At 47.1% G+C, this 27,450-nt stretch overlaps 2 protein-coding genes across 3 annotated transcripts; one reads left to right on the top strand and one right to left on the bottom strand.

Annotated features, from left to right (window-relative positions):
• Positions 1–19,444: 19,444 nt before the first annotated feature.
• Positions 19,445–22,998, top strand: LOC123051520 (cyclic dof factor 1). 2 transcript variants are annotated; one of them, XM_044474413.1, is made up of 3 exons: positions 19,515–19,613; positions 20,902–21,015; positions 21,383–22,998. In XM_044474413.1, the coding sequence occupies exons 1-3, from the start codon at positions 19,530–19,532 to the stop codon at positions 22,736–22,738; spliced, it is 1,554 nt and encodes a 517-aa protein (XP_044330348.1). In that variant the 5' UTR covers positions 19,515–19,529; the 3' UTR covers positions 22,739–22,998. The 2 variants fall into 2 exon arrangements, with proteins under 2 accessions (XP_044330347.1, XP_044330348.1); XM_044474412.1 differs by lacking the exon at positions 20,902–21,015 and having other exon boundaries at positions 19,445–19,613.
• Positions 22,999–24,409: 1,411 nt separating this feature from the next.
• LOC123051521 (WUSCHEL-related homeobox 11) lies at positions 24,410–27,139 on the bottom strand. Its single transcript, XM_044474414.1, has 3 exons — positions 26,416–27,139; positions 25,089–25,264; positions 24,410–24,935 (listed from the first exon to the last, which is right to left on the bottom strand). The coding sequence occupies exons 1-3, from the start codon at positions 27,014–27,016 to the stop codon at positions 24,918–24,920; spliced, it is 795 nt and encodes a 264-aa protein (XP_044330349.1). The 5' UTR covers positions 27,017–27,139; the 3' UTR covers positions 24,410–24,917.
• Between the last annotated feature and the right edge of the window lie 311 nt (positions 27,140–27,450).

Here is a 27,450-nt window from a genome sequence, read left to right as displayed (position 1 = left end):
GGTGTCGATGGTGAGTGGGGGGAGTGGGTGGATAAGCAGGGGCAGGGTGGGCCGGCGGGTGGCCTGGTTGCTTGGCCCAATTGGGCCTGTGGTCAACTGGGCCGAAGCCCGGGGGGTTTCTCTTCCTTTTTTTGGTCTTTTGTTTTTCTCTTATTTATTTTCTTTTCTGTTTTAAATCATTTTAAATTATCTAGGCATTTTATAAAATGTGTTTATTACACCATATTTACTTATGCAAAATATGGCACCTCCCGAACATTTTTGTTGTAAATTTTGAAAAACTTTTATTGTTGACATTAATTTGAATTTGAATTTTGAAACGGTTTGACCTAATGGCATATTAGCAACAGTAACTGTGGTGACGTGGCACCATTAGCGTGGGATTACTGTAGCTTGATTATCCGGGCGTTACAAAACTCCTCCACTACAAGAAATCTCGTCCCGAGATTTAAGAGGGGAGTAAGGGGGAAAGTTCCGGTTACGATATTCTAACGGATCTTCTTGAAGAAGTTAATCCCTTTCGTTGATGTCTTCAATTCTTTATTCCAATGCATCATGATAAAGTTGTCGTCCTTTCTTCGGGAACTCCATCGTACTTACGAAAGGATAAGGGGCAGCTCAGCTACGACGGAATGCTTTTGAGGGAAACAATCTGGGGTTATCCCATGAATGAGCATAAGATTATCTCTCGAGTTGAACATATAAAATACATCGAGAGTAAGGTACGAAGGTACAATAAGAGGTTCCAAGCAGATAGATAGTTGCTCGAAGTCTGAACCAGAATGAGAAAGGGGTTCAGAGTAGCGAGAGTAAGCATTGCGTCTGATACCAGAATAGAGCACTAGGAAGGTGGCCCGTGAATTAAATATGAAGCCAAGCGCGAGGAATAAGTTTGGAAATAGGGAGTATAGGAGAGTCAGGTTTCGATCCTGTAGAACTGTGGGTTATGGGCCCACCATGTGGTTAAAAGTAGGAAGGCCGTTGGCATCTTACACGGTCATGATAGCAAGACATGTCAGAGGGTAGCCTGACAGTTATGTTGGCAACAACGTTGGTACCAAGGGCGAGGGACAAAGAGAACCATTTTCCTGCTCGTTGAACGAGGCGGACCAATAGGCAAGGTTCTCGTCCATCGGTGGTTACCAGAATGTCATCAACAAAAGTATCAGGGTCTTACTGATAGAATTATACACCGAGGTGTTTACATAATCAGGGAATATTAATGCTTAGATCATATATATCACAAGAAAGGTTAAACCAAACAATGGAAAGGAAAATATGTTTATCAGAGTAAACAGAACAATGGAAAGGAAAATGTGTTTAAGCACATATTTCAGGGATATATCCATCCCAAGGACAAGCCAGGCAAGATATCCATGACAGGATATAATGTAGCAAACTCTTTGGGTAAGCGGAGAGAAATTTCAAGACATTACCCATACAGCGGTGTTTGGACAATTGAGCAGGAAACATTTAGCATTGGGCTCCAAATGTTCTTGTTGAAAATCGGAGTATCACAAACATGGATAGCATCGACATGGACTTCAAGCAAAGGTCAGACTTTGGAAACACAAAGGATCCATCAGGAACCGCTTGTAGAATAAGTCTTACAATTTCCTCATGGAAGAAAGGATAAACTTGCTAATAAGGAAACTATAACCGTAGGTCCTCCGGCCAGGTGTGTTAGGCATGACATCACCTTACCGGGTCATATAGAGACCAATGTTATAACTCTTGGAATTAGGTTTCAACCATCATATCTGAACGAGATTCAGATCTGATTGGGGTCTAGATACTTCAGACTTGGAATGCCTAAGAAGAAAAAGGTGCAACACCAATTGACAAGATGACATTGTAAGATTCTCGGGAAACGAACTATGGAAGCAAGTTCTAAGACAAGGGTTCGTCATTAAATCAAGGAGAGGTGAGGAGGTGACTGATTGACTCAGCGACAATCCATTGAGATTTCCAAAAGATGGATTTCCTCAACTATGTGAACAAGGAGATAACATTTGTCAGATCAAATGGTATAATGATGTATGCTCGAGGAAAACATACACAATTAAACATTGGTTGAAATGTGCACCCGAAATATGGGCTAGGTAGCACGATCAATGTTCGAATGATGATTCAATAAGCAACAGACTTAGAATGAAACTATCGACCATTAACTTCAAAGCAATAAGGTTACTAGAAGTTTTAAATTTACACATCACAGACCATTTGTCGGCATTCCGGTTAGAAACAACACGGACACCAAGAAAAGAACGGTGATGGTAATAAGTATTACTTGTATCAAGAATTCTTAAGGGGTGGTGAAAATTCCCATGACATTCTTGACATAAAAGATGGTAATACTCCAAGGTAAAGAAGAACAAATGCTAGATAGCAAGGATCTCAAGGTATAACACAAAACACGAACAAGTTTGTGTTAAACGGAAGGCAATAAAGTGGACAAAGATAACACAAATCATCGGGGCAAGGATGGTATTTCTCATCATGAACTCCATTGATATCCTGGAAGAGCTCATAAGGTTGACGATGATCACGACACATTTTTCGAGAGATTTCATGAAGATGTAATCAATCAGCGACGACATCAAGTCAAAGGAATGATGAAGCGGAAGGTTATTGGAACCATGGGTAGGACACAAACTCGAAATCAAGCTTGTTGTTCAAGGACAAATGGTATGACGAGGAAGATCGACGTAAGATTAGCTCACCGTCGAAATTTTTGCTCCGGGAAGAAGGACCAGGTAGCACAGTTAAAATCGGCACGACAAGGATATAGCCAAGTAGGCTAGGAATGACGTGATCGAGTTCAAACTCGTAAGTAATGAAGGTTACCAAGAGTTGTTTACTCGCGGTGTGGACTCGAGTCAGTTATCGGTGTCTTTGAGTGTTTAATAACTCAGGGCCCGTGAAATATTGGAATCAGTGAGAATGTAGCACTTGATGAAGAACTCATAAGAAGTTAAGTAGTTCCTTGGCATTCTCGAGATACCAGGGGGGTAATACTCGATGACAGACCAAAGTAGAGGTTGGACGGGGGTATTGCTCTGCAGAGGGCAAGTGCTTAAACTTGCACGAGAAATGGTATTTAAAGGAGAACATGGTCGGAACCACGATTGCAAAAGGATCAATACACAGATACTAGACGATATCATATCAAGGAAATAGTTATTATTACAAGAAGCTTCTATGATAGGATCTACATCGTATCCATGGGCATGAACACAAAGTTCAAGGTCGACTCCCACTTCTCCAATGCATACCCTTTCATTCACTTCTCGCGTTTGATGAAGTTGCACTGTTGAAAAAAATTTATCTGGCAAAATACCAGAAGAGTATGACTCATGAAAACTTTCAAGTTCACACATACTATGAAAGGCATAGGTTCAACCCATCGGGGCATCGTGGAAACATATACCACAAGCTTCAGGGGTAAATAACTCAAGCTCGATAGTAGAGCATGGGTGACAAAACGAGAGGATACAATTTACTAAAGGCATTATGTATCAGGGAAAGAACTTCCAAAGTGATTGAATATGAAGGACGTTGTCGGATAAAATCCAACAAGGTTCTGATGGTCCATAAAGGATCTGATGTGAGTATCGGCACACAACCAGAGGTAGAATCAATGAAAAGTCCTTGGATTATAGAAACAACTAAGTAACTTAGATCTCAATTGCAAAGGAATTATGATTTACAAAGCGAAGGATCAGAAACAGACGCTCTGATCAAGGATGGATAAGTTCAATAGACATAGGGGCAAAATCGACGACAATTTGATTGGCGAGAACCAGCTCACGTTTCAAATGACATCTGAGCCGGAAGGATGAATTCTAGGCTCTGATTGAGGATTGCGAGCATTCGCAACAGATTGAATCAACGGACTCAAAATGATAATGACAAGAGATGCCAATAAGATTACGAGACTTAAGATTAATCATAATGCAAGTAAGCAAGAATTTCAAGAGCAAAAGGCTCCTGAGGATTTTCGGAAGATCGAATGGTATTTTGAACACTTTTGTGAAATACTTGAATCAACTGGGGATGAGCGGATACTCGGTAAGTGCGAGAATTATCCGTAGGGATATTCAGGTGACAAAGAACAGCAAGGCAGTAAGCTCAAAGGATTCTCGGAACAACAGAGAGAATTTCGGGGTATCTTGTAATAACAAGATCAACTGGGAAACATTGTAAGAATGGCGAGTATACGTGGTTATCCATAGGAGTTTATCGATGAAAGGGAATTGCAAAGCGATGAACACAAGTTCTCGGGTTATCAGCGGAGAGTATCTTCAGGGTCTTCACGTCCAGCAGACGATCATCAGTAATAAGGGGCTCTCCGGGTGAAAGTGATAACGAGATCCTAATGTTAGATTTAGCAAAACTCACTTAACCCGAATAGAAGAGAGATCAGAGTCCCAGAGTATAGACAAGGAGTAAAAGATCCTAATACCACCCAATGGCGACGTGGGCCCGTAAGCCACACAGCCATGTCAGTAAAAGTTTAGCAATGACTAGACTCAACTTCGGCCAAGGAGTTGGAAAGGGGGATTCTTACAGGCAGTCGGCTCTGATACCAACTTGTGACGCCCCCGATTCGACCGTACACTAATCATGCACGCAAATGTGTACGATCAAGATCAGGGACTCACGGGAAGATATCACAACACAACTCTACAACATAAATAAGTCATACAAGCATCATAATACAAGCCAGGGGCCTCGAGGGCTTGAATACAAGTGCTCGATCATAGACGAGTCAGCGGAAGCAACAATATGAGTACAGACATAAGTTAAACAAGTTTGCCTTAAGAAGGCTAGCACAAGAGTAGCAACGATCGAAAAGGCAAGGCCTCCTGCCTGGGACCTCCTAACTACTCCCCGAAGCCGAACTCCATGTAGAATCATCCTCGGGATCTCTAGATCCCGGACTCCAGCATCTGGTTGCGACAATCAGGTATAGAAAGGGAAAAAGAGGGAGAAAAGCAACCGTGAGTACTCATCCAAAGTACCCGCAAGCAAGGAGCTACACTACATATGCATGGGTATATGTGTAAAGGGCCATATCAGTGGACTGAACTGCAGAATGCCAGAATAAGAGGGGGATAGCTAATCCTGTCGAAGACTATGCTTCTGGCCACCTCCATCTTGCAGCATGTAGAAGAGAGTAGATGGTAAGTTCACCAAGTAGCATCGCATAGCATAATCCTACCCGGCGATCCCCTCCTCGTCGCCCTGTTAGAGAGTGATCACTGGGTTATATCTGGCACTTGGAAGGGTGTTTTTTATTAAGTATCCAGTTCTAGTTGTCATAAGGTCAAGGTACAACTCCGGGTCGTCCTTTTACCGAGGGACACGGCTATTCGAATAGATAAACTTCCCTGCAGGGGTGCACCACATAACCCAACACGCTCGATCCCATTTGGCCGGACACACTTTTCTGGGTCATGCCCGGCCTCGGAAGATCAGCACGTCGCAGCCCCACCTAGGCACAACAGAGAGGTCAGCACGCCGGTCTAAATCCTATGGCGCATGGGTCTGGGCCCATCGCCCATTGCACACCTGCACGTTGCGAACGCGGCCGAAAGCAGACCTAGCCTAGTAGGCGTTCCAGTCCAATCCGGCGCGCGCCACTCAGTCGCTGGCGTCACGAAGGCTTCGGCTGATACCACGACGTCGAGTGCCCATAACTGTTCCCGCGTAGTTGGTTACTGCGTATAGACCAAATGGCCAGACTCAGATCAAATACCAAGATCTCGTTAAGCGTGTTAAGTGTCCGCGAACGCCGACCAGGGCCAGGCCCACCTCTCTCCTAGGTGGTCGCAACCTGCCCTGTCGCTCCGCCATAAAGTAACAGTCGGGGCCGTTAGGAACCCAGGCCCACCTCTACCGGGATGGAGCCACCTGTCCTTTCAGCCCCCTCATCAGAATCACTTGCGGGTACTCAACGAGCTGACCCGACTTTAGTCACCACATGTGTCATGTATATAAAGTATATAGTATATACCCGTGATCACCTCCCGAAGTGATCACGGCCTAGTAGTATAGCATGGCAGACGGACAAGAGTGTAGGGCCACTGATGGAACACTAGCATCCTATACTAAGCAGTAGGATGGCAGGTAAGGGTAACAACTGTAGCAACAATGACAGGCTATGCAACAGAATAGGATTAACCGAAATCGGTAACATGCTACACTACTCTAATGCAAGCAGTATAGAGAAGAATAGGCGATATCTGGTGATCAAGGGTGGGCTTGCCTGGTTGCTCTGGCAAGTAGGAGGGGTCGTCAACTCCGTAGTCGAACTGGGCAGCAACAGCGTCGGTCTCGTAGTCTACCGGAGAGAAGGGGGGAAGAAACAGTAAATACAATGCAAACATAAGCATGACAATGCGTGACATGACAATGAGCGGTGCTAGGTGTGCCCTAACGCGGCAGTAGGTGGTACCGACGAAGGGGGGAACATCCGGGAAAGTATTCCCGATGTTTTGCATTTTCGGACAGATGAAACGGAGGGGGAAAGTTGCGAGTTCGATATGTTAGGGATGTGTGGCGAACGAACGGGCTGCGTATCCGGATTCGTCTCGTCGTTCTGAGCAACTTTCATGTAGAAAGTATTTTCATCCGAGATACGGATTATTTTATATGATTTTCTAAAGATTAAATCATTTTAGGATTTATTTAATCATTTTAAGTCAACATTATCCAGAATAGTAAAAGATGATGTCAGCATGACATCATGCTGACGTCAGCAGTCAACTGTGCAGTTGACTGGGTCAACTACGTGTGGGTCCCGCATGTCATACACTACTTAGTTTAATTAGGGTTTAGCTAATTAATTACTGTTTAATTAAATTAACTAATTAATTAGATTAATTTAAACAGGGTTAATTAACTTAATTAATTTAGTTAATTAATTAAATTTATTTTTATTATTTGTTTTATTTACAATAATTTTTTTTATTCCTTTTTTTCGTTCTATGGGCTGGGCCCATATGTCATAGGCCCATAGGGGCCTATCGGGTTCGGGCGCTCGGGTGCGGGTGTCACCCGAGCGGGCGCTGGGCAGCGGGCGCCGTTGTGGGCGAGGCGCCCATCGGGGCGGACCCGAAGCAACGGGGCAGGCGGCGACAGGTGCGGCCAACCGGGCGGTGGCCGCGGCGGACAGGGCGCAGGAGGTCGCGGGCGAGCGCGGGGAGCGGCAGCAGCGGCGAGCGGGGGGAGGCGGACAGGGGCAGCGGCAGCGGGCGCGCTCAAGGTCTTTTGTTTTTCTCTTTTGTATTTTCTTTTTATTTATTTTCTTTTCTGTTTTAAATCATTTTAAATTATCTAGGCATTTTATAAAATGTGTTTATTACACCATATTTACTTATGCAAAATATGGCACCTCCCGAACATTTTTGTTGTAAATTTTGAAAAACTTTTATTGTTGACATTAATTTGAATTTGAATTTTGAAACGGTTTGACCTAACGGCAGATTAGCAACAGTAACTGTGGTGACATGGCACCATTAGCGTGGGATTACAGTAAATGTGTTTATTACACCATATTTACGTTGCCGGGTGTCCCAAGCTTGCCGGAGAGCAGCAACCCCCGGCAGGGCCTCAAGCCCTGGCCGTAGAGGCAGCTGCCCTCACGGCCGAAGATGTGCCTTTAGTCCTTGCCGTCGAGCCCCAGGCTCCGGCATGGGCGCAGCCCACCGTCCGTTTCCTCCAAACAGAAGAGCTCCCCGAGGAGCAGGAAGAAGCAGAGAAAGTAGCCCGTCAGTCCAGCATGTACCAGTTTGTGGATGATGCCCTATACAGAAGGAGACCGAACGGCGTGAAGTTGAAGTGCATTCCTCGGGAAGACGGACTAAGGCTGTTGGCAGAGATACATGGAGGCATGTGTGGCTCCCACATAGGATCGAGAGCCCTTGCCGGCAAGGCATTCCGGCAAGGTTTCTTCTGGTCCACCGCCCTCCAGGATGCGACGGCACTAGTGACCAAGTGTGAAGCGTGCCAGGTCCATTCAAAGAAGCTTCATCAACCAGCTCAAGCTCTTCAGACCATCCCTCTTTCCTGGCCATTTTCGGTCTGGGGGCTCGATATACTGGGCCCCTTTCCCCGTGTTGTCGGGGGCTTTGAGTACTTGTACGTCGCAATCGACAAGTTCACAAAGTGGCCGGAGGTGGAGTCGGTGAGAAAGGTGACGGCGCAGTAAGCCGTCACGTTCTTCAAGGGGCTAGTCTGCCATTTTGGTATGCCCAATAGGGTTATCACCGACAACGGCATGCAGTTCACAAGCCGCGACTTCATGCAGTACATTCAGGATCTCGGCAGCAAGGTTTGTTTTGCTTCCGTTGCTCATCCCAGAAGTAATGGCCAAGCTGAGAGAGCGAATGCAGAAGTGTTGCGGGGCCTCAAGACTAGAACTTTTGACAAGTTGCACAAGTGCGGAAGACCCTGGATTGATGAATTGCCAACAGTTCTTTGGTCGATCAGAACGACGCCAAATCGAGCCACTGGCCAGACACCCTTTGCCCTGGTATACGGGGCAGAAGCAGTTCTCCCCACGGAACTCATATACGGGTCACCTCGAGTGCTCGCTAATGATGAGCTTGAGCAAGAGCAGTTCCGCCAAGAGGATGCGACGCTCCTTGAGGAAGATCGTCTTTGGGCTGCTGTGCGAGCCGCTTGCTACCAGCAAGCTTTGCGCCGCTATCATAGCCGCAAGGTTCACGCCCGAAGCCTTGAGGAAGGCGACCTTGTTCTTCGGCGAATTCAATCCGACAAGAATTCAAACAAGTTGATGCCGAAGTGGGAAGGCCCTTACCGGGTAATACGAGTCACCAGGCCCGGCGCAGTCCGCCTGGAGACCGAAGATGGCACTCCGGTGAACAATTCCTGGAATATCGAACATCTTCGCAAGTTTTACCCCTAAGGCGCGGTTGTCGGGAGCCCCAGCAACCCCCATTTTGTACTAGCCTTGCCGGCAAGGCATGTAACCCTACGTACAGAGCCAGGCACAGACCCTGGGCATAAATAAATGAAGCGATGGCGCCCTAAGTTTTAGCATGCATGCTAGGTTGAGTCTCTCTCCTTGTTAGGGTTGATAGTGCTTAGCGGCAACTAACCCCTAGCATAGAGGTTGAGTGTGCATCTCCCTGTTCCTTCCGTCTCTTATTTTGGTTCGCAGGATGTGCGGGCATTTCTGCTGAGCTGTTTGGGGAAAAGGAAACAGACCAACGCCCCAACCCCGGCAAGCCAAGGTTGCCGGGGGCTGAAGATTCAGAGATCCGACCAAGGCAAGCCAAGGTTGCCAGGGGCTGCAGAATCAGATAAGTCTTTCACCTCCCACTCTCCACTTCCGTATGGAACTTGAACGTACGAAGCTTCGCTCACTCTTATGCCACCGTGCTCCCTCTTTCCTGTGTCCCAAAACCTTTCTTTGGGCTGGAACTTGGTTGTAGTGCGATGGAAAGAGAACAAACGAAGAGCCTAATCCTACTTTGCCCCTACCTCCGCCAAGGGCGTGAGTGTAGTCGAGCTATAGAGCAGAAGGACGGCAAGGTCTGTTGCCGGGTAACGATGTTTATTTTAAGATAACAAGGATTCGATCCTTAGTGTGAGCCTCGCTCGCACACAAAAGAACCCGGCAAACACCCATTTTCTTCATTAATACGTTGTTAACAAGTACAATTCATACGGAGTGTGAGCTTGAGCAAGGGGATTACAAGGTTTAAATTTAACAAGTGCCCGCAGACTTAAGATCTAAAAAAAGGATAAGATGCCCGTAATCCCTTTCTTGTCCCTCTCCTCAGGAAGCGGATCGGGACGGCAGGGGGGCAAAAGGAGCGCCTAGGCGGGGTACGAGCAGCAGAAGACACCAAGAGAACGTCTCCGCGGCCGCCCAGAAGAAGGCTGGTGATGACAGTGCCGGGGAAGAGGCCGAAAGATGAGGCAGCGGGCCGGCAATACGCGACGAAGGCGTCGACACCATCGTACTCTGACTTGACGGCCCGCCAGCCACCTTCTTCGTCTTCTCCGGCCCTCCAGCGCCAGCCGCCAAAGCGACGGCCCCGAGAAGTTCAAGGAGCTAAAGGGCCAGGTGCAGATGGTGCTGCTGTCAGCTCCGCCTAGGGACGGGGCGTCCGACGCCTAGTCGGACCTGTCCCCGTTGTCCTCCCCGCTGGTTCCCTCCTCGCCGCTGCTCGAGGAGGAGCTCTTGTCGCCGGTCGAGCTCTCCGCGCAGCACCCTAGCCTGTGTCCCGAGCGCCCGAAGACCTTGATGGAGAGCAGGTCGCTCTCCACCAACTTGAAGCAGAGAACGTGCCCCTTCATCAAGCAGTGGGCTCGTGCAAAGGCTTTCCACCCCCGACGAAGGAACATAACATGAGGGGCGGGGAACCCTGTGTTCACCCACATATCGCCGTTGCAACACCCCTTCATGTGGAGCCTTATGCTTGGCCACTGGTCAATCTCCAGCACCCTCACAAACGCCTTGGGAAGACGAAGGCGGCTACATGGTGGCTCACACAGCTGCAGGATGAACTCCAGCGCCGTGTCCCCAACATGGCCGCTCGACGAAGCAGGAGGAGACGGTGGCGGAGATGGAGATGGAGATGGCGATGACGTAGGTGTTCCCCTTCTGCGACCGCCTCTGCCTCGACCGCCTCGCCGATCGCGGCCTCGTCCGGTACCTCCACCTCGAGCATGGCCTTCGCCTTGGACGGCTGGGTCTTCCTTGACCGCCGCGTTCCTCAGGCGGGAGGAAGACCTAGTCGCCTCCGCAGGAGAACGGCCGCGACCACGCCCTCTTGCCATGGTGATGAATGGAAGATGGAGGCGAAGGGAAGGCGCGAGAAGATGCCTCCCCTCCTCCTCCCGAATCCCTTTTTATAGCCAAGTAGGGAAGGCTAAATACCAGCTCTACGCCTCTGAAGAGCCCGTTCAAATCCGGCTCATTAAGTTGGCAGTGAGCAGGGCCATCGACCGCCCTCCCCGCCCAATCAAAGGCGGATAAGTATCGGCCAACACGCGCCTTCCCATATCCCATGCGTCGGTCACCTACCCCACGCCGCGCATGCGGCGTATGTGGCGCAAGGGGCAGGCGTAGTGGGAAATGTGGAACGACGGTTCCAAGGCAGAGAGAGTAAATGAGCAGCGGCCCTGCAGTTTTAAAGGGACACGCAAGCCGCCTCTTTACTATTCACCGTGGGATGACGCGAGCATGCTGCGGTCATTCCATGCACGACCCCCACGTCATGCATTCAACGCAGATCGTGGGGAAGTGCAACGAGGAAGGGAGTTACTGCAGTAAAAACTCCACCGTGCGCGCGCCCGCGCACCGTTCTGGGCCTGGCCCAATAACGTCCCGCGCTTATATGTGGCCCACACCCGGGGGCTCCTGTCGGTGTACAAAAGTAGGGGTCCTTTTTTGCACCCCTTTACTTGTGCGCGGGCAGTCGCAGCCACACACCCGCAGCCGTGCTTGGCGGGACAGAAGAGGAAGCCAAGTCACAAGACTACCAAAGCCGTGCTCAAGACTAGAAGCATGAAGAGCAGAGGGGCGAGGTGAAACTCCCCCGGCAAGGCCCTTGCCGGGGCGGCCTTCACAGCCCCGGCAAGAGCCTTGCCGGGGCAACTTGCCCAACACCAACGGGGCCGCCACCCTTGAGTCTAAAAGTTCCGACGCCATCAACCACATTGGAACCAAGGCTCGGGAGGTGCCTCCATGGTGGCATGCAGATCTTTGTGAAGACAAAAGGCCTGCGAGGCCTAGGTAGGAAACAGAAAATAAGACAACAACAAGGCTCCTTGCCGAGGATGTCCATGAGGCCCCGGCAAGACTCTTGCCGAGGGCGCCCACGAGGCCCCGGCAAGACCCTTGATGGGAAAATCAGCAGGACCGCGGCAAGGCATTGCCGCCCCGGCGCCGCCCCGGCTCAGCGGCCGACCCAACAACTAAGCAGGTACCCACGTGGCAGTATGTGGCTCCTAAGCCAACTAGTCAAGCACCTACGTGGTGGCATGCAGATCTTCGTGAAGACCCTGCCACCACACCAGCTCAGCAGCCTGCCAGCCTACATGGCGCTGCATGCCTCGTTGGCCTGGACGCGTGGCGAAGCAAGGCGAAGCGGCGACGGATGGGACGGGCCTCGTTGCCGCCCCCGATTAAGCAAGAGGACACCTAAGTAGCGCATTTAATGTGTTTTGTCCTACAGTGCCAGAGATAAACTCGACTACTGTACAACTTTCCACCTCCTGTGTGCCACTGTGGCAGCCCCTTTGACTATAAAAGGAGGCCCGCGGCGTACTGAGAGGATTCGGACTTTTTGGACCCTGCATGCTTTGTAGCTAGTCCAAGAACACCAGATAAACACAAGCCAGCAGGAGTAGGGTATTACACATCACTTGCGGCCCGAACCTGGGTAAATTTCCCGTGTTGATCTCTTAAACGCGCTCTTTCCACAGCCCCGCGCCCGACGACCGTAGAAGGGATTCCCCGTGATCCCATAGGTGTCGTTTCCACCGACAATGTCTATGTTTAGGAAACCTTAACCATCTTTAATCAATAAGCTAGTCTAGTAGATGCTTACTAGGGACACTGTATTCGTTGATGCATCCACACATGTATTTTAAGTTCCCAGTCAATACAATTATAGCATGGATAATAAACATTTGTCATGAATAAGGAAATATGATAATAACATCTTTATTATTGCCTCTAGGGCATATTTCCAACACGAAATAGGCACGACATGAGCTCACCTTGTCGGGTTTGTATCTGAGGCAGAGCTCGTCACCGTCGTCTCCCTCACCGGTGCCGAAACCCTAGCGTGGGAATCGAATCGGGATGACCTCAGCGAGCACAAAAAACCCAAACAAATGGGTCTATGAGATAGGGCAACGACCGGGGGGGCTATAGAAGTTTACCTCATTGCGGAGACGGCCAAAAATGGCCAGAATCGGTCAACGACGAGCAGTGGTGAAAGAGGATTGACAGAGAAAGAGAGAGAGAGAGAGAGAGAGAGAGAGCAGACACAGAGAGAATTTGGGACGAGGGGGTCTGATGCCCCTCCGTTTTGACCCAGTGCTTCCGGTGCACTCTTGGGCTAAGGCCCAATGAGCTAGTGGGCCAGTAATTTCATTTTTTTAATTTATTAAAAGACTAAAAATAACACTAGTACTTTAATAGAATTTAAAATAATTTTTTTACTTTAATAAAAAAGTGAAGACTATTTTTTTAAATATCCGCATTTCCAATTCAAATATTTTACTTCCATAAAAGTAACTACAATACTTTTTACTACTTTGTTATAAAAAATTTCACCACCATTTAGAAAAAATAAAAAGGTAAGAAAATAAAAAGACTCAAAATATAGTATAAACATGTCACCATTTCCAATTACAATATTCTAAATTTAATAAAAGTAAACTACAATATAATATAAAAATGTTCACCACTTAGAAAAATAAAAATCTAAAATTTTAAAGTCTCAAATATAATATAAAAACATTCACATTTACAAAATAACATTATCAATTTAACAAATGTAAGTCCTAATACTTAAACACATTTTAATCAATTAGAATAAATAATTACAAATAAAAGTAATTCCAAAAAATAGACCCCACGTCATATAGTGCTGCCGTGGCTACACATGACACGCCACAACTAAACATAATAGCATTGGCGTTACGTGTTATGCCACGTCGACACTATATGACGCCTTGTACCAACTGTGGGTCCCACCTACAAGTAGCGTTCAACTATTTTCCAATGCCATCACTATGGTCTTAGTAATGTCGCACCAAATATGTCAACACCACCACTATATGGAAAATATAATGGTGACACCGATTAAAAATAGGGCGCCACCAACTCAAATTGTGGCTAGCCATTTCTCTACTAGCGGCGGGTCTTTTGCCACTAGCGTGATGACGACAACGACGCAGGCGACGTTGGAGGTGCCTGCGGCCTTGAAGGCCATGCCCATGAGGTCACTGTTCGCTACTATGGCCTAGTTTAGTTTAGTCTAAATTTATGTCGATTGTTAAATTTCTCCATTTGCATGTAATATATTGAACTTCTTACATTTTATTTGTATTTTGTGCGATGATTTGGTGATCATGGTTGAATAGCCGGCGCCTAGCCAGATGTCCGCGAGCACACTTGAACATGTCCATGAACATTTACGGACAAATTTTTGGTGATGTGCATTGGAGATGCCCTTACATTTAGAGATTAGACCCTTGTGTGATGCCGTCATTACTTCAACATGGTGAATGACCAACCATGAGTTAGAGCATGTACAACCAGAACCTTCATATCGATCAGGCGGACGACCAGGTCAGTGACCGGTCATAAAAATGCCACCCCCTCAAACCGATCCTATACGTCCAGGTTGTCTGTCACCCCCAAACCCAGCCCATATTTGGGGCGGATATGAGGAGGCCCGAACGCGTCCACCATGTCAGATTGGCGAGGAGGACCCATGCGAAAACACGCAGAAACCCATAGATCCGACTATGGGTCACCGGTCTGCATTCATGCTGTCGCTCCAGCACTCTGCCCGAGGGGTCAAACCAGGCTATTTAAGTCGGACGGCGAGCCTCACAACCCTAGACACCCTCATTTTCTCCCTCTCCCTATAGTCCACGCCGCCACCAAGACTGTGAGTGCGCCCTATTCCACTTAGACCTCGCCGTCCATCGGTACCTATGGTCCGCCGCAGGATTACCCAATATTCAGGAAATCGTTAACTGGTAGCTCCTTGGCCGGTTTAGGAGTAGTGATTAATCGGTGAATCGGCCTATTGACGGGATTAATCGGTCAACCATTAATCACTAGATTTAATAGGAACCTGCCAACACATATCTAGTTTCTTCATGTATTATACCATACTTTATACTCCTAGCTATGTAATATACCAAAACATGCTACCGTACACATATAAAAAGCAAAGAGAGAAGGTTAAATTACTAATCCTAGCTATTAAGGCGGGGGATGGGGCTGGAAGGGGTTATGGGTAAAAAATTTGGGATTTGTTTGCCCACCCGTTTATGAGCTAGCAGGGATTAATCGGCCTGCCAATTGATTGATCAAGTCTAATAAGCCAATTAATCGACATGACAAGTTAACACGACGAAGATGTGCTATTCGACTCGGTCATGCTATGAGTAGCGATTAATTGGCCCGTTAACCTATTAATCGGGGTGAATCGTTGAACAGTGTGATTACCTACCACAAGATGTTATCCGGCAGCTCTGGGCGAAGATCCTAGCAGAGATGGAGGGACGACGCGGCACTCACATTGCAGTAGGCACCGGAGAAGAAGGCGACTGACGCAGTGATGGAGAAGCAAAAGGCGCTGAACGAGGAGATGGAGGAGGTGGAGCCGTGGGATGAGGAGGAGCAGGGCAAGGCGGATTCAACGCCGAAGTAGGCCGGATTTGGTTTGGAAGACGCACTGGCGGAGTTTGAGGTTGTCCAAGCGAAGGAGGCAGCGGGGCGGGAGGCCATCCTCAAGTTCGTCCAATTGGAGGTGGGTGTGGTGGCGAACCACCGCTTACTCCACGAGGCGGAATTGGAGCGTGAGCAGCTCTTCGCCGACGAGGAGGATGCGCCGGAGTTTCGCCCTGCCGCCAATGACCAAGAGGTTGGTGGCACCGGCAAGAACGTCATCGACATATCTGATGACGAGTAGATAGTTAGCTATGTACGTAGATGAATCTCAAAGTTGCATGTAGTAGTATGGGTATGATCAAGAAATGAGGACTATGGTTGCAATGTCAAAGAAATGAAGGGTGACCGGTCACTATTCGCGGATGCACCCGGAAGAGTCCAAAGTGAAAATCAGTTACATAAGAAGAGCAAATAACACATTATTTCCCGTTTTCATGTGGATAGACAAAAGTGTTTTTATCCCTAAAAGACGTAGTAAGGATCCTATCCCATTTCTTGTATTACCTTGAATTTTAGGTATATTTTGTGCAAAAAGAAATGAAATTCTACTCTTCGTTGTTGATAAAACAAAATCCCTACTCGCTTCATTGTGTATCCTTTTTCCCGTCTTGAATTTTAGGATATTGAATATAAGGAACTCTCTTTTGAGCTACTGTAATTTTGAAAATGAACAAGCTATTTCATCTCATAAAGTTCCACGCTTGCAGTTTTGTCAAGAAAATTAGACCCAATCCAACAAACAAGACAATGCTTAATTACGCGGACGTATAGTACTACCACTCTTTTGTTTCACCAGTTTGGAACCGTGGTCTGGATCTACATCGGGAAAGGACAATCTGCCACTTGTACGCTAGCAGCCGGTAAAGTGGTGACCGGTGGGTGTGGTATTTTCGTTCCAAAAGAGCATAAAAAGTTGCAGGCTCGTTTCCCCTCCACTAGTCTCCTTCCCAGCTTGAATTTCCTTCGTTTTGGGGGCTTTTCTCAGTGCATGGTCGAACGGTTTGTGGAAAACATGACCATCATGCACAGACCATGGCGCACCTGAAATCCTGACTATATATAGGGTCGCGCTATTCGTCACCCTGGGTGAGGAATAGTTATTCTTCACCCCCTCTCTATTTTGACATCAATGCACCGTATTTTACGTTTCGTAAATTTTGTCTTATTTCATACGTAAAAAGAAAGCGTAAGAAAATATATACTTGCCGTAAAAAATATTTTATGTTACGTAAAGTTACGAACGTAAAAACATACATAAAATGCGATATTTCTGGTCTTATAACCTTTTTGTTTTTGTTTTTTTATACCAAATTTTACGTAGTGAATCAATATAAATGTAACTATTTGTATTCCAAATGTAATTTATTTATGAAGCGATCGTAAGATTACCTCGGATGAAGAATAACTTATTCTGCAACCTGGGTGATGGACTATATATATATATATATACACGCAAGATCACCGGACGTCTTGTTTGTTGTTTCCAAAAAAATAAAATTTAAAATGTAGCCATCGTTTTCAAGTGGCCACTGCATCGGTTCTTTAGGCATCCAAGGATGGAGAGGGACCAACAACATGCGGTCCATGTGAGATTAGTATACACCATCGTGCAAGTTGCAGGCTGAAAAATGGTCCGATCTGTGTATAATATTGCCTAAGGGACTGGGAGCACAGGAAAAGATTTTTATCATGTGGCTGCTAACATGCCAGGGCGGATGTGTGGTTGCTCCTTGTGCCTAAAAGGTCTAAAATGTTATTTTTCATGGAGCAATAAAGAGTCCAGCCAGCGTCGAGTTGGTCAAGCTGGAAATGTGTTGCCCTTCTAATAAAGAATTTTCAGCCTCCTGCCATATACGTACGTTAGTATAAATAAACAAATTTCAAATCCATAGAAGAATGACTTGATCCTCGGTAAATTATTTCTTTGAAAAAATAAACTTTTTGATTGGTAACTTTTGCATGACCAAACATCACTCAAGGAAAAACAAAATTTACACCGGAAGAGTGAGGTCCACGTGTTGCTGCTCCAAAAAAAGGCACTACTCAAAAGGCAAAAGCTTCTCTCGCCGGCCTCCGTTTTTTACTTTACTTTTTGTTTCCTCCCTGGAAGGTACCCTCACCTCGCAGACAGCGGGCCCAAGCCACAACCGGACCCACACGAACAGCGTCACATGCTGCTCCGCGAGGCGTAAGTGCGCACCAGCAACGGCTTTTCGGGTACGTGCGCCCGGCTGTTTTCCCCACCGCACACTCAGATTGACAGCGAGAGCGGAATGACGTGGCGAGACGTGGGGCCCACTGACCGGTGGGGCCGCGGCAATTCGTGGCCAAGGATTGCTTCGCGGCCGCTGACTGGGGCCCGGACCGGCCGCGCCAGTCGCCGGCCACCGGCCTCTCCAACCACATGTGTCCCTTTGCTAAACAACCCCCTAACTATCTCGTAACCACAAATAAGTTTACGCTGCGTAACCACGTTGATAAATGGATGCAGATAATACCCACGTCTATAACGGGGAACGGATTTTTGCACCGGAATCCACTTTAACACAGAAAAAGAGTATATTTGCAGATTTAAAGAACTCCAAAATTTCATTTTCACCTAGGTCACAGAAGGTTACATTTTATAAATTTTTCGAGAGCAAGTTAAAAGTAAGGATCCTCGCAAAAAAAGAGAGAGTTAAATGTAAGGATACATGTGGGTGTGGCTTCTTTTCTGGAATTCTTCAAAATGTATGAATATGTTTGCTTTGCCAAGTTTTAGGAAGCTGATGCACCATAACGACACGATCATTCCAGTATTTTGCTATTCCTCTCATCATGAATCCTATGGAGTCCATGACATAGTAATCGTGTAGGAATGGGGGCGAGCTGATCATAATCTCCCTTCTATGATTTTGTGTTCTCCGGATCATGCTCCTGATATTCAAAATTTTGTTGATTCTACAACTTTCGACGTCCCCATCTTATCGGACCAGCAGTCATCGACATGCCTGTTGATCTAAAGGAACTAGAGTCGATTGATATGAAGTGACAAATGAAGAAACAAAGACATCAATAGTTGGCACTCTCATTCATCTGCTTAATTAGTCTATTTGATCTTGTTCACTCCGTGGACACATGAGAACTTTTTTTTTTTGCGAAACCAAGGCAAAAGCTTTGCTTGTTCTATTGCTTAAGAAGAAGATCTATTGCCAGGTTAATCACGAAAAAACGGACAAAAACGATACATCCATGACTAAGACTACTCCCACCAACGACACCTCGAACTCAACAAAAGCACACAAGCATCACAAACACAAACACACGGGAAATCCACTCCATCGAAAAGCGGACTTACCAGAAAAAGAAGTCGTATGGACCTTGCTAACATGTACTCCCTCCGTTCCATATTAAGTCACCGGTTTAGTACAATTTTATACTAAATCAGCGACACTTAATGTGAAACGAAGGGAGTAAACAAAAGTATGATATGAGCCATATCATCACGTGTTTTACCCCGCTCGACATGAATGGTTAGTTATCTTATAATCCCACAATCACTTCTTTTTTGTGACAATAACGCGTTTATACAACCCAAAATGATAAATGCCACACATGTGGCACGAAGTAACATCGCCCTGACGTTTTTACAACTAAAATTATCACTCAAGAAAGAACAAAATCCAAACAAAAAAACTAAAACTTGACATCAAACAGAAAGTTGACATGCTTCACAACTAAAGTTGTCATCCTCAGGTAACTAAATTTGCCATCAGAAAACGTCGGGGCAGAATTGCTTAGTGCCACACGTGTGACACTATCAGGGTCCATACAGCCCAAATGATAAAAACACAAATACAAACACAAACGAACACGAACACGGGTGAAAAAGGAAGAAAAAAAACACAAAATAGTGCGAAAGCAGGATATCCATTAAATGGATCCGACCCGCTTAACACTAAGGACCACAGTGCAATTACCCAAAAAGTGCAGTAGTGTGGCCTCACGGACGCGAGGCTAAATGGGAGCAAATCTTTTCCCCCTTTGTAGCCGAGTCGCCAACTCCACTTGTCGGATCTTGCCCCATATGGAGCTCGCCGGAGCCGCACACCCTCAGCCGCCGGAGTCCGACGTGGCGCCGCCCCGTACGCCTCCGCAGGCGCCGGTAGAGGTGAAGTCACGCGAGTTCCTACTCCCCTCTTCAAAATCTACTCTGCTCTGTTCTCCCCCTTTCAGTTCGTCAAACGCTCTGTCTGTTCTTCATCCTCTTGCGATTTGATTCGAGGAAATGGTGCGATTTTATACGGTACAAGTATATGTCTTCTGTTTCTTCTCTCGCGTGGGCAATTGGAAAAGGCTGTTAGGAGGTGCGGCTCGGCGGTTGCTTCAATCAGTTCATGTCAGTTAGTCATGGATTCTCCAATTAGCACTGCAAGACAAGGCATAATCGCTTCGGCTTAGCAGTCGCTAATCTAGTCATATGCTCGATCTTAGCTAGGCACTTGTCCCAGTCGAATCCCTGCTAATTTTGCATCTTTTGGGAAGATTGATTAGGTTAGGTTAGTTAGATAGGGACCATGTCAAGCTTTTCGATTTGTAGCTGATTTTGCAGTTCAAAGTATCATTTATGGGCTTCGTTTCATGGCTAGTAATTGCAGGATGGCTGTGTGATGCGTCTGTTGACTGTATCTGCACATGAATTTTGGGTGGGTACATATAGGGATAGGCCAATTCTCCTATCTTACATAGTTGAGCAGATTTTGATGTGGTTACAAGTTCTTGTACATCAGGCTATTTTAAAGCAGCTCTGGACTAGCTAGTCTTGGACTCTATCTAAATGGAAACTCCTCTAAAGTTTGGTAAAGTTTGCCTGCTTTGATGCAAATCTCACTTTAGTTACCGTCTGTACTTTGACAAATTCACTTTTAGGGTGCGATGAGTGCTTTGGATTAGGTAGATGGAAATCCATATCAAATTTCCTACCTTGGTTCTACTGGATTTGTGCACCAACTGTGACATAGATGCACAGTTGCCTTTCTCTTTCTAGTCTGAAATTCTGATCCTATATAGAGCTTAACTGTCCTGGAATCTTAGATTGGTCCGCAGCAGCAATTATAGATTCATAGTATCGTTGACGACGGTTGGACTCAACTGTGCCCACTGTGCTTAGTCTCAAATTTCCTAGAAGTTCTGAAATTTTTAATTTACATCTGAAAGTTCGAACCACAAACCAGAGTTCGACCATGTCATACATCATGTTATGCCTGGTAACCATAGGTTTTAAGCTCTCTGCACTATCATGGGAAAATTCTGTCAGTGATGCCACATAGAAATATATGTTGAGTGCAAGAAAAACAATAGCCATCATCCAGATTCAAAAATGGAACAAGTCATGTTTCCCAGTCAAATCAACCATATCCCCTTGGAAGCAAACTAATTGGTTTTCTGATACTATTTAGATATTGGTACGTCTTTTTAAGCTTGCTGCCTCTTACAAAATAGAGCACCGCTACAGGGACGACGTTTGCCAGCTGATAATTGCACGACTTGCGTATCACACCGTCCATGGACAAGTATAAAACAGTAGCAAATGGCTGGATTTGCCATTGTGCCAGTGTCGTGCACTGTCGTGTCTTGTGTGAAGTACTTCCGTACAAAATAAGATGTTACACACAGAAGGCTTTCCTAGTTGCCGAAAATATATTTGCGTATATAACAAGCATTGAAGATAGACTAGACATTCATTGCTCAAATGGTGTTATAGCTATGTGTTTATTTCACAAAATACCATTTTTGTGAATGACTTAGATACAATTAATTTATTAAAGGCTTTTAGTACTTGGATTTGTATATGTTATTGTTTGTTCTATTATCCTATCATAAACATACTTGTTACTTTGCCATTCATCTTGTTTAACTTACTCTTTATCTAATCATCAGGATTCATGCAAAGATACAGGAGACACAAGGATCACTGAGGAAAATTCATGCACACCGCCGGATTTAAATCTTAGTCAACCAAATAATTCTGGCCTTAATAGTTCGAGTGCGTGTGAGAACCAGACATCCAACGGTGATGAGATGACTGAACCAGAATCCACACTGGAAGCAGCTAAGACCGAGGGTGATGGATCAAACAAAGAGAAGGTCCTAAAGAAGCCAGACAAGATTCTGCCATGTCCTCGGTGTAACAGCATGGACACAAAGTTCTGTTACTACAACAATTACAACATACACCAACCAAGGCATTTTTGCAGGGGTTGTCAAAGGTATTGGACGGCAGGTGGAAGCATGAGAAACCTCCCTGTCGGTGCTGGTAGGCGCAAGAGTAAGAGCTCCAGCACAAACTGTAACGGTATATTGATTCCAGGAGGCAGTCTAGCCGCTCCTGGAGGTGATTCTTCCGTCATTCCATTGTCTATAAAGGAAAATCAACCAGCAGTTAAGTTTGGGTCTGATTCAACTCTACCTAACTCCATGGCTTCTTTGTTGAGAGTTGAAGAGCAGAATAAGAACAGCAACCCTGCGTCAACAGCACATCCCAGAAATGGTGAGAACCAGACCTGTCCACCTTCAGCAACAACTTCTGATAATCCACGGATTGAGTCAGTTAAAGCAGCAGTTGGGGTACATCAAAATGGAATTACCGGGGATTGCAATGGCGTCACTCCCATGCCTCCTATACCCTGCTTTCCCGGTCCCCCTTTTATGTACCCATGGAATCCAGCATGGAATGGTGTTCCTGCCATGGCAGCACCAGTGTGCCCAGTCCCAGCTGAACCTGCAAATTGTTCAGAAAATGGCCATGGAGGTAACATTCAATGGAACTTTCCACCAATGGTGCCGATGCCAGGATTCTGTGGCCCACCCATTCCTTTCCCGCTAATGCCGCCTTCCGTTTGGCCATTGGTTTCTCCCTGGCCTAATGGCGCATGGAGCGCGCCGTGGCTTGGACCCAGTTATAGCATGTCAGCAGCACCTCCCACAAGCAGTAGTACATGTTCAGATAGTGGTTCTCCAGTCCTTGGAAAACACCCAAGGGATTCTGATCCGCGAGGTGGTGAAAAGGCAGAAAAATCCTTGTGGATTCCGAAGACGCTCCGGATTGATGACCCCGACGAAGCTGCAAAGAGTTCGATCTGGACCACCCTCGGGATTGAACCTGGCGAGCGCGGCATGTTTAGAGCGTTCCAGCCGAAATCTGGTGGCAGGGAGCAAATGTCCAACGCAGCCCGAGTCATGCAAGCGAACCCTGCGGCTCAATCCCGATTTGCGTCCTTCCAGGAGACGACGTGATACGGAAACTTCCGTCGTGTTTTAACTTTTCTTCAAGCATGTTATATCAAGAAAATGATGTTGTCTGAGCACTGATCGGCGATGTAGATGTTGTGCAACTGTACTATCGGGATAGCGGTGCTGTTTTTCTCCCTGTAATTTTCTTGTAGAGCCTGTAACACTCCACCGGGTTCATGATCAGACCGCCAGCATGTGTTTGGTTGTACAATGATAATAATTGTTAATAGCATTGCTTAATGCATACAGGTGTTCTGCTTTCAGAGTTCTGCTTAATGGCCACAAGAACATGGCATGTTTACTGAGAAGCACAAGATTTAGAAACACAAACCAGCTGACGAGAAGTTCAACTCTGAAGAAAACCGGTAACTTTTCCGCGCTTCTTGATATTTGCTGATGCATCTGCTTCTCTGCTAGAATGGAATTTGTGTGTATGTGAGTGATGACTAGTGGTGGTTGTAAGCTATGTGTATCGATCTATCTATCTATCTAGAAGCCAAATTAGTAGTGGTTGGTCACCTCTGTGGCCTGCATTCTGATTAGTTGAGACGCCCCTGTCTTTGTCTTTGTTCTACTACACACTGTGCCGCCTTTATATCAACATCGATGTGTAAGCTCAGGAAGTCTCCCAAGTCGTAAAGCCCCCTCTTTATCAATGGTTCGGTAAGCTCTTTGCGGATGTGACAGGTGACTCGGTGCAGCGCCTCTTTCTGTTCATGCTCCACCATGCATCTTTTCTTCAGTTCCCAGCAGATGTGTCAGCATGCTAACTCTGCCACTGAAACGGGTACTTTTGTTCCTGAAAATGCTTGCTCCCTGCACTGAAGTAGAAGTAGTGTAGTACTCCTTGCAGGAACTCGAAAGGCACTGTCTGTAAAAAGCCTGCCACTAGATCACTCTCACTGTCACTGCAGTGGTTGGGATTTTTTGTTCTCCTGCATTTTTGCCTCTTCTGAACGAGTAACGTTTGGTCGATCCATTGGAGGTTCAGTGCATTTTTGCCTCTTCCTGAATGAATAACGTTTGGTGGATCGGTCATCCTGGCTAGCTTTGATGCAACCCCGCAGCCAAATGTTAGGCGGAGGGCAGAAGCAGTCAAAGCTCCGGCTAGCCAGACGTGAAAGCGTGCGTGTTGCTTACTGAATTTCCGTAGTGTCCAAGTTTGACTGACACATATAGTACTCCTAGTGGGGAAAGGGTAGATTCCTCACTGATAATGCACGCCACAGCACTTTGGCAGGCACCACTCGACCGACATATATCGGCTAGGGTAGGCTGCGGATGACCAAAGTCCATGAGCTAGGGAAGGCAGATTACACTACCCATAGTAGTTTATCTGATCTGATCCCAAAGCAGGAGGAAGAGGAGCAAGTGCATGCTCGATTAGTCAATCATGGTCACCAGATCCAAGGCTTAGCTCCGAACCCGGCCGCGCGCGCGTTGGAAAAAGTATATTGGTGGAAAATGACATGTGTGCGTGCTTTTTGACACGCGGTGTCCTCCTTTTGGTCGGCACGGGGCGGTGAGCTCGCCACTTGCGACCCACCTGTTCCCGGCACCGCTCGACACGTCCGCCCGCCGGGGAATCTCTGCACCTACGACGGGCTACGGTTCGGCGATGCACAGCAACATTTTTGTACATACGTGCCATGCAGAAACAGCACACATCTCCTCTGTAGTATTATCTGGCGTTACATTGATCTCGACGAAGCAAATACAGAGGAATTATGTAAGGTAAAAGAATGGCTCGGACGGCCGGGCAAAGGTAAAATTTAGGACTACGCTACACACTATCATCGGTTCCAATGTTGTTCACAGTGACAGTGGTATGCATGCATATGGGTTGACTGGTTGATTACATAGGTGGATATATGTTTGGACCGGACACATGGTGCACTATATGTGTATATTGCCGCTATATCTATAAGCTGCTGCTATGTCGACCAGGCACGTACGTACAGGCATGGCATGCATGCACGGTTGATGGACTGCTTGCCTCTCGATCCATCGTGCGATCGCCAGTTCCACTCCACAGTACAGTACTCCGTACGTCCTAATTTTAGAAGCTTCCGTTTGCATCGAGAGATCGATTAACTGAAACCTGCACCATGCATGCGCCCGTCTCCAACGATCGGAGGAACCAGTTTCAAATTTCACACCAATCAACAACCAGCCAGCTCGATTAATTTGACCTCGCGACCTGCCGATCGTCAGGAAATTACAAGACAACACAATGAGAAGAGACATTTTCCATGGATTAATGTTAATCGGATGTGTCTGTTCATATACTACGTGCATGCATTTTCAGCATGTGTGCCGGTGTGCTACTGAGTAGTGAGTACCGAGTACTGACCAGGTAGTAGCTCTCGCCCATCTGCAAGCTCTGCATGAGCACGCCGTAGTCGTCGACGGGGAGGAGGCCGCCGCTGGAGTGGACGAGCATCACGTCGTGCCCGAACATGGAGCGCAGGTCCATGGGGCCCCGTGGCACCTCCGTCGCCACTCCGTTGATGAACACCGTGATGCCCGCTGCACGCACGCACGCAAACAAATCACCATCAATACTCTATTAAGCTCTAAGAAATATTAACATCCCATCAGCTATCTGGCATGGCGCGCCCCCAATATTCGCGCTAATGTGTTCCCTTGTTCTGAACATGCATTAGCTGTTTGTTGTGGAAAATTCAGAGCAGGCATGTTTAACATAGTACACATGCACGCGTGCGTCAACAACTATAGTTGAATTTTATAATGCATGAAGCATAGAATGTGGTTACAAACTTAGAATGAGTACAGCATGGCTAAATTAGTACAGTTAAGTAAGCGCCACACCCATCCAAAATGGAGCTTGTTTTAGTACCAGTCATACTAGTAGTACATTTCAAAGGTTAAAGAAATAACTACTCCATTTAAAATTTTGTAATGTGTAACTGTATTTTAATGTGAGACAGCATGTTTGCACATAGATTAATGGTCAAAGTTCATCCTGAAGACTGTGTCATTGCCTTAAATACTTATGATATTTTGGACCAGAACAAGCATAATATGTAATGGGGTTGTTTGTTGCTAATTATGGGGAAATTATGCCTGACTTGCGCATGCCTCTTTAGGCCTTAGAAGTGGCTGAAAACATGTACTTAAAGCAAATACTTATGAAATTATGCAGTACTATGAAACAAATAATTAAAGCAAAGAGACAGGATTTAACATAATAGAATTGTGTTGTATTTACCAGATAGAAAACTAAAACTAAAAATGAAGCCACATAATATGACAACTTTAACAGTTTTACGGCGATGATCCAAAAGTAGTGCATACACGAAACTACTTGTAGTTTGTCCATACATGCAAGAACAAAGCAAAGACAATGCAACTTCTGGTTGAAAATTTTCAATTGCCTCAGATGTATGTATGATGCATGAGGTATCTCTTCGCTGATATTATGATCCAAACAAGAGGTGAAAAGGTAAACAATACGATTTTCTTGTACCGAATCTATAGCGAAGAAGAGGAAGAAGAACGAATTCCATCGACCGATCAAGGAAGAAGCCAAAATGTTGATTAAAATTCCGTAAATTAGCTTGCATGCATGTGCGATCGAATTATTCATGGTTGAGAACTTGGGAGGAACAAAAACATGCATCGGTAGCGCGAGGCATGCATGGCATGGCGGGGCTCACCTGGTTGGCACGAGTAGTAGAGCTGCTGCTGCTGCTGCGCGGCGGCCGCAGAGAACGACGACCCGGAGCCGCCGCCGCCGCCGCCGTCCGCGTACCCCATCTGCCGCGAGATGGCGAACAGGTCGTCGCCGCCTCCGCACTGGTCCATGTCCCCCACCATCCCCACCGACGGCGGCGAGGGCGGCCAGGACGAGGAGGAGGAGGACGAGCTGTACGCGGCGCCGCCGTGCGCGAACAGCCCCAGCGACGTGGACGAGGCCGCCGAGCCGAGGCCGCCAGGCGCGGGTGGCGACCCAGAGGATGCGGCGGACGCCTGCGCCTGGGCCTGTGCCTGTGCCTGCGCCTGCGCCTGGAGCTGGCGCTGGCGGCGGCGGGAGCGGGAGCGGCGGTTCTGGAACCAGTAGAAGACGTTGGCGTCGCCGACGGCGCCGAAGCGCTCGAGGAGCTTGCGGATGCGGACGGTCTCGTCCTTGGGCGGGTTCACCATGCCGCTGTTGAAGATGGACTCCAGGATCAGTATCTGCTCCGGCTTGGGCGTCCACCGCGACCGCACCGGCTCCGCCGGCTGCAGGTCCGGGCTGTGGCCGCCGCCGCCGTCCATGGGCACGATCGGTCGAGCTAGCAGGATGGCCGGGAATTGGAGTGTTGGACTATGAGGCGAGAGCGAGCGAGGGAATGTGTTGCTTGGTGAAGACAGAAGCTTCGGGCAGGCTATATATAGTGTCGATCGCGCGCTAGTGCGGTTGCTGCGAGTGAGAGGGGTAACATTCCTCGATCGGGTGGTGATTCAGCCGGTGGAGGACAAAAGAATCTTTTTACCACCGGTGCTCTCCTTTTCGTCGGCTGTCTCCGGGGTGTCAGCTTGGCGCCTCCGGGTACCGTTCCAGCCGTGTCCCGGTGAAGGTGAGGTTGTGTGTTGTGGGGATGACATGACGGTGATGTTGACTCGCGAGGGGCTATGGAACCTTGCCACTTTCTACTGACCGAAACCAGAGTGAATTTGGTGTCACCGTTGGTTTGCGGCCGTCGGATATG

This window comes from Triticum aestivum, chromosome 2D (assembly GCF_018294505.1).
Source record: "Triticum aestivum cultivar Chinese Spring chromosome 2D, IWGSC CS RefSeq v2.1, whole genome shotgun sequence".
In the NCBI taxonomy this organism is placed as follows: Eukaryota; Viridiplantae; Streptophyta; class Magnoliopsida; order Poales; family Poaceae; genus Triticum; species Triticum aestivum.
The sequence above is the reverse complement of the archived record's forward strand: the minus strand, read 5'-3'. Positions and strand labels throughout refer to the sequence as shown.

Excerpts from the sequence above, each read along its gene's own strand:
- LOC123051520 (XM_044474413.1), top strand. The coding sequence starts at position 19,530 with ATGGAGCTCGCCGGAGCCGCACACCCTCAGCCGCCGGAGTCCGACGTG. Across the intron at positions 19,614-20,901 it reads CTCCGCAGGCGCCGGTAGAG|ATATTGGTACGTCTTTTTAA; the intron begins GTGAAGTCACGC and ends GATACTATTTAG. Across the intron at positions 21,016-21,382 it reads ATCACACCGTCCATGGACAA|GATTCATGCAAAGATACAGG; the intron begins GTATAAAACAGT and ends TCTAATCATCAG.
- LOC123051521 (XM_044474414.1), bottom strand. The coding sequence starts at position 27,016 with ATGGACGGCGGCGGCGGCCACAGCCCGGACCTGCAGCCGGCGGAGCCG. Across the intron at positions 25,265-26,415 it reads CTACTACTCGTGCCAACCAG|CGGGCATCACGGTGTTCATC; the intron begins GTGAGCCCCGCC and ends GCGTGCGTGCAG.